Genomic DNA, 13,218 nt, shown 5'->3' with positions numbered 1-13,218 from the left:
GGCGCGGTGAGCGTGGTGATGGGGTGGGGGGGGGGGGGGGGGGGGGGACGATTCCGATCGAAACCCTGGTTGTAAGCGAAGACAGGCCAAGGTCACGCCGTCCCTAGATATCGAATCCGACTAATGCTAGCCATTGCTTGGCACTACCTTCTTCAGGACACAACGTCAATGTCTGGTCGTGGTTGGGCTCTCGTCGAGGCGGAGGTCCTCCGGGCTGTGTGAGCACCTCCCTCACGCTTCCTCAGCACCGGCGGGCTCTCAATCTTCCCGTCGAGAACCACTACACCCACATGCAGACTGACGAGGCCCTTTACGCGGAGCTGGACTCGCAGGCGGCGAGTTACGCGAGCGGCTCCGAGGACAAGCACTACCACGAGCTCGACGCGGTCGGGCTTCATAGGCAGCACCAGGACACTGCCGTCTGCACGCGACACAGCCAAAGGTGAGCGTTAGGACGGGATACCCGGACACCTCGACAGCATATAATTAGTCTTTATATCGAAGCTCTGCGTCATACTTCCAAAATGACGGAATGACGCTCCACAGTCCAAGGGCCACTTGAAAGTGTCAGTGCCGTCGATACGTTCCGGGCCCCATGTCTTTTTGTCAATGCATTTTGATTATTATGCGTCGTGTGAGCAGGGAGTCTTGGAAGGTGTCAAGTTGACTAATAATCTAACGGTTTCACGTAGAGAAAAGGTCTCTTGGCAGCTTCATGGACAAGGACGCGTCAATCAACCTAATAAATTAATGCGTTTTTTTAAGCGCGCTCGATCAATGGTTTTTGTGGTGACTATGGGCTCGTTAAAGAGGTGGTTGGGGGGGGGGGCTCGAGCAACAATAAAAATGAAATGTAACAAAAAATTGTTTTCCATCGAGCTTTGAGATTTTGATTTTAAATTTTGAAACGACTAATTTGACTTGTCTGTTGAATTGAAAAATAGGCTTTTGAAAAGAAAATAAAATAAAACGCTTATTTTCAGTTGTCGATACCAAATACTCCCCATGATGATGATTGGCTCTGACGAACTTTAGAATGGGGCTTTTCGTTCTTCGAACAAAGCTTTACAAATGTACGTTGAGTTTTTTAAATAGTAAAATTCTTTCTCCTATTCATAAAAATAATGAAAGAGGATATCAACATTTTTCATGAGCTATAAATATTATAATACAATTCTACATAAATCACATTTTTCCATCGCATAGAATTCTTTATAGCGTGTTTAATTGAATAATCGTAAAATGGTTCTTATTCATTTAACATTGAATTTTTATAAATTCCTTTCAAAATGAAATCACGTTATTGTACATAAAGTTAAAATGCAATATTAACAAAAAAAAAAAAAAAAAAAAAAAAATATATATATATATATATTCAATTAGTAATCACAATTAACTGCCATAAATGTATATTTTTATTTTGTACCTTTTGTTTGATCAGTAAAATCGTGTAAAATTAATTAGCAAAAAATGCACATATGTTAGAAATCCATATGTAATATTAATTATATAAAATATTTTATAACAAATGCCAAATATATTTTCGATGGGATTTTTATTAATAAATGACAAATATGCGTTATAGTTTATTAAAAGATTATATTTGTCAGTGTAACTAAAAATTTTAATTATTCCATTATAGTTTATAACAAGATTCGGTTTTTTTTTTATTTTCTTTTTCCATTATAACACAAAATGAATACAAACATTATTTTATCATTCATTTGATTTTATAATATGAATAATTATTTACTGTTCTTCTATTTCCATTAGTTTTTACTATAACAATAATATAATCCGGATATTTGCATGCTTTGTACTAGTGATGTAAAATTAACAATGAGTTCTTCTATTAAAAATAATTTAATTATAATTTCATTATACTTTATGGTTACACAAAATATGAAACTTTCAACTTAGAAGAATAAAAATTCACTCATAAACCTTACATCTCATAAAATATATGTGTGTACGCACATATTTATATGCATACCTATATATATATATATATATATATATATATATATATATATATATATATACGTACATGCATACACACTCATGTATGTATGCTTAGCTGTAACTTTTTACAAATTAATACTACTGTCTATTCTGATCTACAGTTTTGTTAAAGCTAAAGGCAAATTGCAGGAAGCCCCTTTTAATTTTAAATTTCATACATCGACAACGCACATAACAATTCTATATAATCTTCATTACTAAACATTTGCAATTAATTATCTCGAATAAATTTAACGTATAAAATAATGATAATAAATTATAACTTTATTAACTATCATAATGGTAATAATTACAATAATATGAGTAATAATATTTAAAAATAAAAATAAAATAAAAATAATAATAACATTAGTAAACGCTATAACATCACGCGTTTTTAAAATCGCTTATTCTCCAAGAGATAAGAGAGCCTTTTTTTTTTTTTACTAATTCACATAGCATAGATAATAAAGTAACGTTTGATATATATATATATATATATATATATATACAGACACACATTCGTATATAATATAGACATATCATGTGTATTGATGTGTATAACCAAATACTCGCGTATCTGTACTTGAAAAAATTTTCGAAAATAAAAATATATTAGTATCTATAATATAAACAAATACTTTTGTTCTGGATTTTAAAATGACATAATCAAAACTTTGGACCTTAGGATGCTCTTGCGCGTATCTATACCCACACAATTTCGCGCATACGTACTTTCATATACATGCATACATGCATACATACATACATACATACATACACACATACATACATATATACATACACACACGCACACACACGCGCACACACACACACACACACACATGAATATATATTACTTATATACAGATTTTTGCTGAGAACATTACTTTTCGAATCGTATTCGAAAAAGTATCAGTTACATTTTTAACATTTGTATTGTTGAAAAACAACCGAAAATAGACGCACAAGTCCTTGACTTTTACGGTATGTTAAAAAAAAACAATAAAATTGCCTCGCTTCATACACAAAGACACCAGACACTCATTTCACTCGTTCATTCAAAAATTTGGTAAGAAAGTAAAATACTGCGCGTCACACTCATCACGTCGATCGCTTGATTGCGTAGGTTAGGGGAGTCGGATTACGAGATGTACGAGAATGGACCGACAACGGCGATAGGACCGCCACACCGTCACCACCACCACCACCTCCACCATCATCATCATCACCTCCACCATCACGCGATGAGCAAGCAGCAACAGCAGCAACAGCAGCAGCAGCAGCAGCAACAGCAGCAGCATCAACAACATCAGCATCAGCATCAGCATCAGCAGCAGCAACAGCAACAGCAGCAACAGCAGATCTCAGGGGCCCAGCCCTCCTATCAGAACACAGCGTATACGGGCAGCGACGCCGAGCCCGATGGACCCTCGACGCTAAGCAGCGCCCCGAGCAGCGCCTATTACAGCGACCTGAGCTCGAACTCGGTGCACCAGCAGCTAGTAGTGACCTGTGCTGCGGCACCCGAAGGCGATGCTCCACCCGTATACGAGAGCGCCTCCCATTACAGACTGACGGCCATTCACGAGGCGGCCACATGTCCATCGGACTATATATGACGAGCGTCACGAACACCTTTCGCAAAATGTGATTTTGACGAGAGTCAAGCGTAGAGCTTAATATCCATGAAGTAGCCTTCTTTCCCTTTATCTGTAAGATTGCGAGACCAGGCGAACGAACCTGGCGCCTTCCATCTAAATTTTTTGTCAACCGCGGCTGACCGCGCGACTCTTAACAGCGATTGTGATAATTTAGCGGCGCTAAAATACATTAGTTCGGAAGCGATTCGAAATCCTTCCATCTCTTTACATTCTCTTTATGTATAAATTTTTTTATTTATTTGTAGTTAAGTAGAGCTTCTTCTTTATCGCTCATTTTATCCTCCAACTTCTATATCTATCATTACTACCACTACTACGCAACTCTACTACTTCATCGATTTCTTCTTCTATATCTTCATATTCATCTCTATTGTTGCCTGTAACTCTCAATTCTTGCGTGCACGTTAGCTTGTTATATAAATATCCGGGGGGAGAAGTCCATTGCGGTTATTATTTGTACTCTTTAACGTTATACATCTGTCTCGTGTCGGCAAAAAATATTTGTGTATTTTGTAAATATAGCACTAGTTAATACGCCACACTATTGAAACTGTGACTGCGAACATAATAATTGACCGATGTGTGCTAAGTAGTACCAGAGACGTGTTAACATTACTCTAATTGAACTTAACATTATTTAAAAACAATCATTAGGCGACGTATTTATCGATTGTAAATACTATACTTTATAAGGAAAACGACTTTAGAAGTAAGAAATGGCATTCTCTCTACGACTTTTAAAAAAGCAATGATATAAATAATGTTTTAATAAATAAACTCTTATAGCTTCTAACACTAAGCAGGCATTTCAAATGTTTTATTGGAAAAAAAAGATGATGAAAAAAACAAACAAATAATAACCCGTCCAAAAAATAACCGATTGTTCGAGCTCTTGTTGGGCTTTTGTGAGTAATCAAAAAGAATAGCTATCGAAATTATGCGAGGATGAAGTTGTTTCGCAGGAAGAACAGGTGGCTCGGTAATTTGACGTTACGCCTCCTTCGCTCGATCTTCTCCATCGCTGCGCTGCTAAGCATTGGCTACTTCCGTTCGCTCGTTCGCTCGTTCGCTCGTTCTCTCTCTCTCTCTCTCTCTCTCTCTCTCTCTCTCTCTCCCTTCCCTACTCTTCCTCCAGCCCCCCTCCCCCCTTTTTTTTCGCAAACACGCACACCACACTCCCGTGCTCACGCACACGCACAGCCACACGTAGGCACACGCATGCATATCCTCGATCGCATACACGCACACATGTAGAGGCAAATCCGCACACTTATATATCACTTCACGCGGCACACGCACTTCCTTGTGCATTTTTACCGAGCTCTGCACGCAGCGCGGAGAATTATTGTCGTATACGCACGTGTGCGCGCCTTCATTACGCACACTGGAAGTCGCCGAGGCTTTATTTTTATTATTGAAAAGGCCCTCATAAGCTCGGAAGACTCTTTTTAATAACGCGTGTAATATGAATCTAGTTGGTGTCTCGCATTCGCTAGCAACTCCGTCTATGCGAACACGTGTAGCCTTTGTAACCACCACCAACACCTAAATCCCACCCCACCTCTACCCGCCCACGGCTCGTCCCTCCCCCTAACGCACCATTGATCGTGCGAAGGGCATGGGATAAATAGCGAAAGAGGACGTATATTGGGGTGTAGAGGGAGGTGGGATCAGGATAATTACCAAGGCGGATAGAGACAGAGACAGAGATAGGCAAGGGAGAGGAAGGGATAAGTCGTAGGCGTTATCAGGCATTCCCACCGACGACTGACGGCTTGTTGCTGCCGGACGACGCCGACGTTGTCGCCGATGACTTGTTCCTCTGTGCGTTGTGGTAGAGGTACGAGTGCACCCGCAGGCTATTGCTGTTCTTGTATTTGTTGCCGCAGAGCTTGCAGGTGAGGCTCTCGAGAGGTCCGTGAATGTAGCGCACGTGCAGCTTAAGGTTCTCCTTGCGCGTGAAGTGCCGTAAACACCACGGGCAGGAATACATGCGGATGACCTTGCCACGCTCCATGCGTATGGTCGGCCCGAGCTCCGATATCACCCGCAGAGTCGTCTCCAGAGAGAGGCTACTGCCCGGTAAGCCTTTCACCGTCCGTCGACCTTTGCTCGCGCTGTTGCTTCCCCCAATCCCGCCAGTCCCGCCGCTCCCGCTGCAACTCGACGACGGATCGTGGCTGAAGTCGCTCGCGCACGTCGTCCCCGTCTCGCGGAAACCTAAAGCAGGGTCATCATCGTCAATCCAAGTGTAAAAGGAAGCGCGCCACGGAAAGACTAGCGCGCTAATTAGCTCGTAATGAGGATAGCATTATGTTAATTCGAGATTCGAGTACAACTTACAGTTATAATTAGTTGGGGATAGTGTCTTATAATGCTTTCGTGCGCGTCTCTCCAGCACAATTAGCAATTGATTTTCCATTAGCGTTATGCTCCTATTGCTCGTGGGTCTTCGCGTTTATTTAGAATTTTCTTATAATTAATGATAATATTTCAAATTTCGCTTTTGCGATCCGAGACATCATTTTTACTTACACATTGGCTATTATTTCTCAGTATTATTATTCAGTATTAAGCGATTAATAATTTTACAGACGAGGTGAAATTTAATCCTGTCGTTTAATCGGTATTAGTTAAATGACAAAAATCGCGCCAATGAGATAGTCAATTATTTCACGTAATTAATGATATTTCTCCGTAATCCCAGAGAGAGAGAGAGAGAGAGAGAGAGAGAGAGAGAGCAGTCACAACAAATATTTAACCGTAGGTTTATTGTTGCATGGAAATTTAACTTTATTTTATTATTTATTATTTATCCAATAAAATTAGAAAATTTGTTGACATTTTTTCCTAAATTGAATTATCACTGCAACTTACCGACTGAGTCGCTCTGGCAGTGCGACGTGCTGTAGATCATTTGTTGTGCGTTCAATACGGTATCCATATTTTCTTGCTCATTGTGCGGAAGATTTGACGATGTTCCTCCTATTGACCTTTGAATACATTCTACTTCAGGACTCAAATGCTTAATTTCAGGACTAATGAGGTTTAATTTGGGCTTGTATTCCGGAAAATCCGCTGGAATTTTTTGATTATCGTCTAAGCTGGCTGAACAGTCGAGAGGCTCTTCGTCGATCGTTTGACACGTTGGATTTATAATATCTCTGCTTTCACTGTGTGATAAATTTTCGCTTATTAAAGAATCGGTTGAATCCCGAAACGTTTTAACAGATACGTCGTCCTTCGGTATTTTGCTGCTGCATTGGCAAGGATTGCTCCAATTATTCGAAGGTTCGCAAAATGGTTCGGGTGTGTGTGATGCTTGAGACGCCGATGCATTTTTTGTATATTCATGTTGTATAAGAGGTAAGGCATCCACCAGATCTCTTTCGGATTCATCCTGAAATTAAGCGAACGTATTATTAAATTAATATTTATAAATGCAAATTGAGGAATGCGCAATTTATTTATATTGCATTGAAATCACTGTAAATGCACGTACATCCATAAATTATTTATTAAATCTATTCGTATTTATGGATATTTTATTTTCCATTCGCGAAGTCTGAGTCACTTAAAAAAAATGGCTTTTAAGAGCAGTTTTTTTTAGATAGATCCTACCTTATCGACGGCAAATAATGTTTTCGAATTTGTCGTTATTCGGTATCATATTCCATATTATCGATTCTGAATTTCAAATAAAACCAGTTTTATTTTGATTTTGTTTTTTCATCTTAAATACGTAAGTATAAAAATTTATTGGATTAGCGATGATATTTGTAAAGCTTGTAGTAAACAAGAAATTCGTATAATTAATTTATCTTTAAATATCAATTAATTTCAAGGTGGTTTTTCTATTAAGGAGGTCGTTAATAATTTACCAAACGACAACGAAATCTCTTGTTTAATAAAAATTTTAAAATTGTTTAACAATGAATTATTTACATTTTTTTATGTTGTCATTGTAAAATTATATTTAAAATATGATTTCATACGACTAATCCTAATGAATATATAATGATAGATTAAAAATAATTTCATACATATAACAATCTTAATAGATCACCTTTTTTACTGACTGTTTTTTAAACAGTCTTTTTACCGATTTTTTATTAAATGCAAAAGAAAAAAAAGAAAAACATATTTCTTATAATCAGTATACACGAGTGTGTATCAGCATATAAGATATTTTTATACAAATTTGCATGTACCACAGCTCATAGAAAAACTAAAGATAAACACTTTATACTTTATATTTGCATATAATTAAACTGCTGTGTATCGCTCAAACGATTGTACATTTGTAAAGTATTATAAATTTGACAAAGAAAAATACGTTTTTTAAATCTTAATGATGAGAGTGAGAAAGATTATAATTAAAAGAATTAACATTCCATTAGAGAGAGAGAGAGAGAGAGAGAGAGAGAGAGATTTCTAATTTTTAGAAAATTATGTTTTTGTCGTATATTTTTGCAATTATGATATATGTACGTAAATTGGTTTTAGAAATATTTTACTAAATTATATCCAATTATTGTCATTGTACATTATACAGTTAGGGATTTGTTTAAACAATTGAAAACATTATTATTCACATAAAATGTACGAATCAAGCAATACGCGTAATATTTATAATAGCGTAAAAAAATTGAAAAGTTTTCATTACAATAAGCCATTCGCGCCCATTCGGTTACTCAATTGATTCAAAAAGATTAATTGAAAAAGGATAAATAATGAAGAAGCTGCTAAAAAAAAAGAAAAAAAAGAAATATAATACCGCGAATAATAGCTTTTCCAAATAAAATTATTTCTTTTATGAAATCAAGAATTTTGCGTATCCCTATTGTCACATTGACAATAATTATAATTATATATTTAAAATGCATTAGCTTTCATCCTGGCATTTAATATTAAATTTCATTACCATCAATTATTAATATGATTCATTGGACAGATTTACAAATAATTATTTTAAAAGATTTTTTCCCCTATAAAGATAATCGCAAAAATTACAACGGCGGATGGTCGTCTTTTAAATTAATATTATTGTTAATGCAAAATTAGAATATACCAGTAAATCTTTGTGAAATAGCCTACCATTCCTTAGTATGCTACAGCATAATACAATCTCAGGACAATATATATAGGTATTGTATTTGAAACATTAGAAGAGGAATTTTTAGATAAGTTAACGATATTTTTTCATCAAAATGGAAATTCACTTTGATATATTTATTTGACATTCCAGGCGATAATATACGACTGCATTAATAGTAAATTAATGTATTTGTATTTTGCACTAATGCGAAGATTTTTAACATATCAAGCATTTATAGATAAACGAGCCAATTACGTCGAAACAAGGGCAATGTGTTTGAAATTTATATCAACGTACTTGCTGCTGAGTATAACTCAAAAACGATTGTTTTAATTTTCATAATTTAGGTGTCAATTAGTGAAAAAAATAAAACGTAAGATAGCACAAACATTTTAAAACACCGCATCCATCTCCGTGCGTACTTGGAACAAACGCGCTCGTATATATGCATGCATGCATGCGTGTATATATATATATATATATATATATGCGCGCGCGCGCGCGCACACGCGGTTATACATTGAACTTGTGTCATACGGATTTGTATATCGACGCAATCGCTATGATATCCACGTGCAGACAGGCGCACATGTAGTACTGAAACGACACGTGCTTCGACTTTTAACGACTTATTTATTTATCGTAAAAAAATGTTTTGTATGAATAAAAATAAAGCGATTAGATTTTTACAAATTGAAATAAACTATTATGTTCAACACGAATTTTACAAGACTTTGTATTTTTGTATTGCATAATATTCTATCATGCATGTGTAATGTATATATAGGTATAAACAAATTTACAACGATTTTTTTTAATGACTCTGACATCAGTCATTTCGTATTAGTGCCACTAATAACTGCTAATTACTGAAATATAGTAACATTGATGATCGTATATATTATGTATACGCATACGTAAACACGTGTATATACGTATATTTATATATAAATTATATTTTCTTTTTAGGAAAGATGAGAATATACCGTGTCAATATCCTGTATGCTATGCCTACGTAATGATTAATAATTAACAATGGTGTATTGCCTTTTAATGAATTCATTATTAAAAAGAACGAATAATTTAAACGAACATTTGAAAAAAAAAAGTTTATCTTTGACTTAAATCATTTTTACATACAAATTTAAGTGAATCCATTTCTTTTAAACAATGTTTTGCAGTTTATATATATATATATATATATATATATAAACGATCAACGATCTGTCTTTTCACTTGTTTTTTTTCTTTTTCAAATTGTTTATTTCAACCAATAATTTAGCATTAAGTATCCGTTTTTTTGTTTCCATGCAACATTAACTACGCAAACAAATGTAAAACCGTATATAACCGTATATTATTTTATAACGATAATTCAGTATTGTAAATGAATTATATGAATTCAACGGGATGAAACATTAATTTATTATCGAGTTTTTATAGTAATATTAAAATAATAATTAGATCGTCGGTTTAGGATAAAATGAAGTATTCTTAAAAGTAGCTTGAGACATTCCGCTATGTTGTTTTAATATAAATAGATAATTATAGTAACTGGATCGGCAACTGTATTTCTAAAAATTTTTAATCAGGGACTCAACAAAGCTTTAAATATAGCATTAAATAATAATTAACTCTAATAATTAATCTTTTATCTTTTTAAGTTAATAATATGCCAAAGTGGCATATAATATAGTGCTTTTGCAATTGAAAGTAATTTCAAATTATTATAGCCACATAATTTGTTAAATACATATTAAATATACTTTAGTGCTAGCAATCTTTAAAATATTAAGAAACGTAAGGTATTATATAAATGCTTGGATATTTGTTTACCGTAAAATGGATTTTTGTTCTGAAATTGCAAATTGTTTTTTTTATTATTTTTTTTTTATTATTTTTTTTTTTTATTATTATTTTTATTTCAAGATAGGTAGCTGCCGAATACAAAATATAATTAATTATACTGTTTTTAACTTTATTAGAAATTTAAAATACTTGTATTTTCAGGCATTGCTTATATACGTGTGCGCGCGCGCGTGTGTATGTATATCAGGTATAGTATTTTTACGGTTAGTTTTGTTTTTACATTGATAATTATTATTACTATTTATTATTAAAAATCGAGTAACACAAGCGCAGTAAAGAAATTGTATTATAAATACGTTTTACTAAATATCACTATTTTCAATTCAATTTAATTAATTTGTCATTATTATTAAATACGCGTAATGTCTGAAAAATGGTGATGCAATAAGTAAAAGCTTTGATAATGTACTGAAAACTTTAATGTTTCATGGGCAATCGCTATAATCAAACAATTTTCTTTCCCAACATACACATCCATTTTATGACATTACGGAAACATCGAGGAATTCAATAAAATGTAGATAACGTAGTTTTGGCAATATGTTTTTGCAAATCCAATGAAAGAATAACAACTGTTTTTGTATTATTAATTATGTTGTTGGTACGCGTTGCTTTTACTGTAGATAATCGTAATTTAAAAATAATAATAAGTTGGCTGCATTACGTCCTAGTGGTACCGCACTTTTTTCTTTAATTTTTTTGGTTTTGTTTTTTGTTTTGTTTTGTTTTTTTGTTTTCTGTTAATGGAAAAGGTAAATAGTTGTTCTATCAAACGTTACAGAGACATTTGCGCAGATTAACAACGGCTTAACCATTAATAAAAATTAAACTTAATAAACACGTTGGCTACAGCGCTTTATAATGATGTAAATAATTCCAGCAAAGTTGTTTCGTTGCCGTCACCGACGATTATAATTGAAAATTAAATAAAACGCATGAAAAGTCAATTAAAATGCAAAACCAGAAAAATTAAAATTTATTGTGTACATGTACAAACTAACTAATAATAATGCTGCGAATAATTATATGATGCACGATAATTTAAATGGAATATGCAATGAAGATTACTATTAAAAACAAATCGATTCGCAAACGGACAAAATAACCTTTTTTCATTTCTCATCGATAAAGACAAAAAGCCACACTGGTAAATATTAACAAATATTTTTTATTTGATTTCGTGATTATCTCGTTCGAGATTCACTCGGTCGCGACTCTCTTAAAACAATAACAAGCTTGAGTGTCTGTTAGACTGTTGGCGAAAGTGGCGCGCCAAAAATATACGAAAACAAAAGGAAAGTCAAAGAGTGCGTTCCAACATACGTTCCCACTGACCTGGAATAGCTCCAAGCGTGAATCGTAGTGACGAGCTTTTAGCATAGGCGACGTTATCAGATGATAAATAAATTATAAATTAGAAGACGAAGAGTGAGAAAAGTAGCATAAGATGGATAGATTGGTGGTCTGGGAGGAATGTGTCCGTGCATGCGTGCATGCGTGCGAAGGAGGAGGAGGAGGAGGATGTGGTGGCGGTGGTGACGATGGTGAAGGAAACGAACACGAGACTTGGGAGAAGGGTGGGGATAAGGGGAATATATATATATATATATATATATATATATATATATATAGAGAGAGAGAGAGAGAGTGAGAGACATATTTGAGGCAAACAAACCGTAAAGAAAATAATTTTTTTTGTTTGTTTTTCTTTCTATCAATTAGTTAATAAAAGTGGCTCGAGCCATTATGTTTGCATACGAATATGGAGAGGGGAGAGGCAGTCACTCGTGTTTACTCACGTCATCGTCACTGGTCCTCGTAAGACCCTTAATCTTCAAAATCTCGGCAACTTTGAGAAAGCTCGCTATGTCTTCCTGCTTGATGTTGACTTCGCCTTGGTACATGAAGTGCAGCATCGCCGACAGGTCGCGATAGTTGACATCCTTGAGGATGACGATAGGATGTTTACACGTGTTTCCCTGCAACGCGAGCGCACACATAATAGAAACAAGCTATTCGCACGCGCCTAGACTGCTTTATTGAAGTAGGGGAAGCGGCGGTTGGAGTGGGTGGACACGGACGGTGGGTGGAGGGTGGAGCGTGGACCGTGAATCGTGGACCGCGAACGGTGTGTACGTGTATGAATTTGCCTGTGAGGAGACAGAGAGACAGAGAGGGGAGGGAGGAGGAGGAGGAGGAGGAGGATGATAGGATGGAGACACAAACAGCAGAAAAAACATAAAAATATCGAGACGCGGCGTTGTGCGCGCGTACATCAATTAGCATAAGTGCGTCGCTTGGCTCCAGCCTACGCGCAGCAAAAGTCCTCGCGGCTGGTGACACGTGCGCGCGAGGGCGTTTTGTAACGAGAGAGGAGAGACCTCGGCATTTACGTCCATAAATAGCCGTAACGACCAAAGGAGCGGAGCGCAGCGGGCCTTTAAAAATGGTTGCTGCGGCGCAGGCGCAGCCGAGGCCACGCGCTCGCGACACACAGGTACACGCGCGCGCGCACGGCTAGACGCGGGGGCGGGGGTGGGACTGCGGCGAGAGGGGTTGGGCGGGGGGGGGGGGGGGGGGGAGCGA

The 13,218-nt window shown here is 35.9% G+C and overlaps 2 protein-coding genes across 2 annotated transcripts in view; one reads left to right on the top strand and one right to left on the bottom strand.

The window, feature by feature from the left end:
- The window catches only part of LOC105360417 (uncharacterized), a 45,517-nt gene extending 41,894 nt beyond the window's left edge, over positions 1-3,623 (top strand). Inside the window, exons 5-7 of the mRNA XM_011497312.1 lie at positions 157-442; positions 3,131-3,292; positions 3,413-3,623. Of these exons, the coding sequence (XP_011495614.1) occupies positions 157-442; positions 3,131-3,292; positions 3,413-3,623 (659 nt within the window). The remainder of the gene's footprint in view (positions 1-156; positions 443-3,130; positions 3,293-3,412) is intronic.
- A 1,654-nt stretch (positions 3,624-5,277) lies between these two features.
- The window catches only part of LOC105360208 (broad-complex core protein isoforms 1/2/3/4/5), an 8,666-nt gene continuing 725 nt past the window's right edge, over positions 5,278-13,218 (bottom strand). Inside the window, exons 2-4 of the mRNA XM_011497048.1 lie at positions 12,432-12,611; positions 6,543-7,065; positions 5,278-5,885 (exon numbers count right to left, since the gene is read on the bottom strand). Coding sequence (XP_011495350.1) covers positions 5,413-5,885; positions 6,543-7,065; positions 12,432-12,611 — 1,176 coding nt within the window. The 3' untranslated portion in view covers positions 5,278-5,412. The remainder of the gene's footprint in view (positions 5,886-6,542; positions 7,066-12,431; positions 12,612-13,218) is intronic.

The sequence above is a fragment of the Ceratosolen solmsi genome, unplaced genomic scaffold (assembly GCF_000503995.2).
Source record: "Ceratosolen solmsi marchali unplaced genomic scaffold, CerSol_1.0 scaffold13, whole genome shotgun sequence".
Taxonomy (NCBI): Eukaryota; Metazoa; Arthropoda; class Insecta; order Hymenoptera; family Agaonidae; genus Ceratosolen; species Ceratosolen solmsi.
Note: the sequence above shows the minus strand (reverse complement) of the source record. Positions and strands in the feature narration are given on the sequence as shown.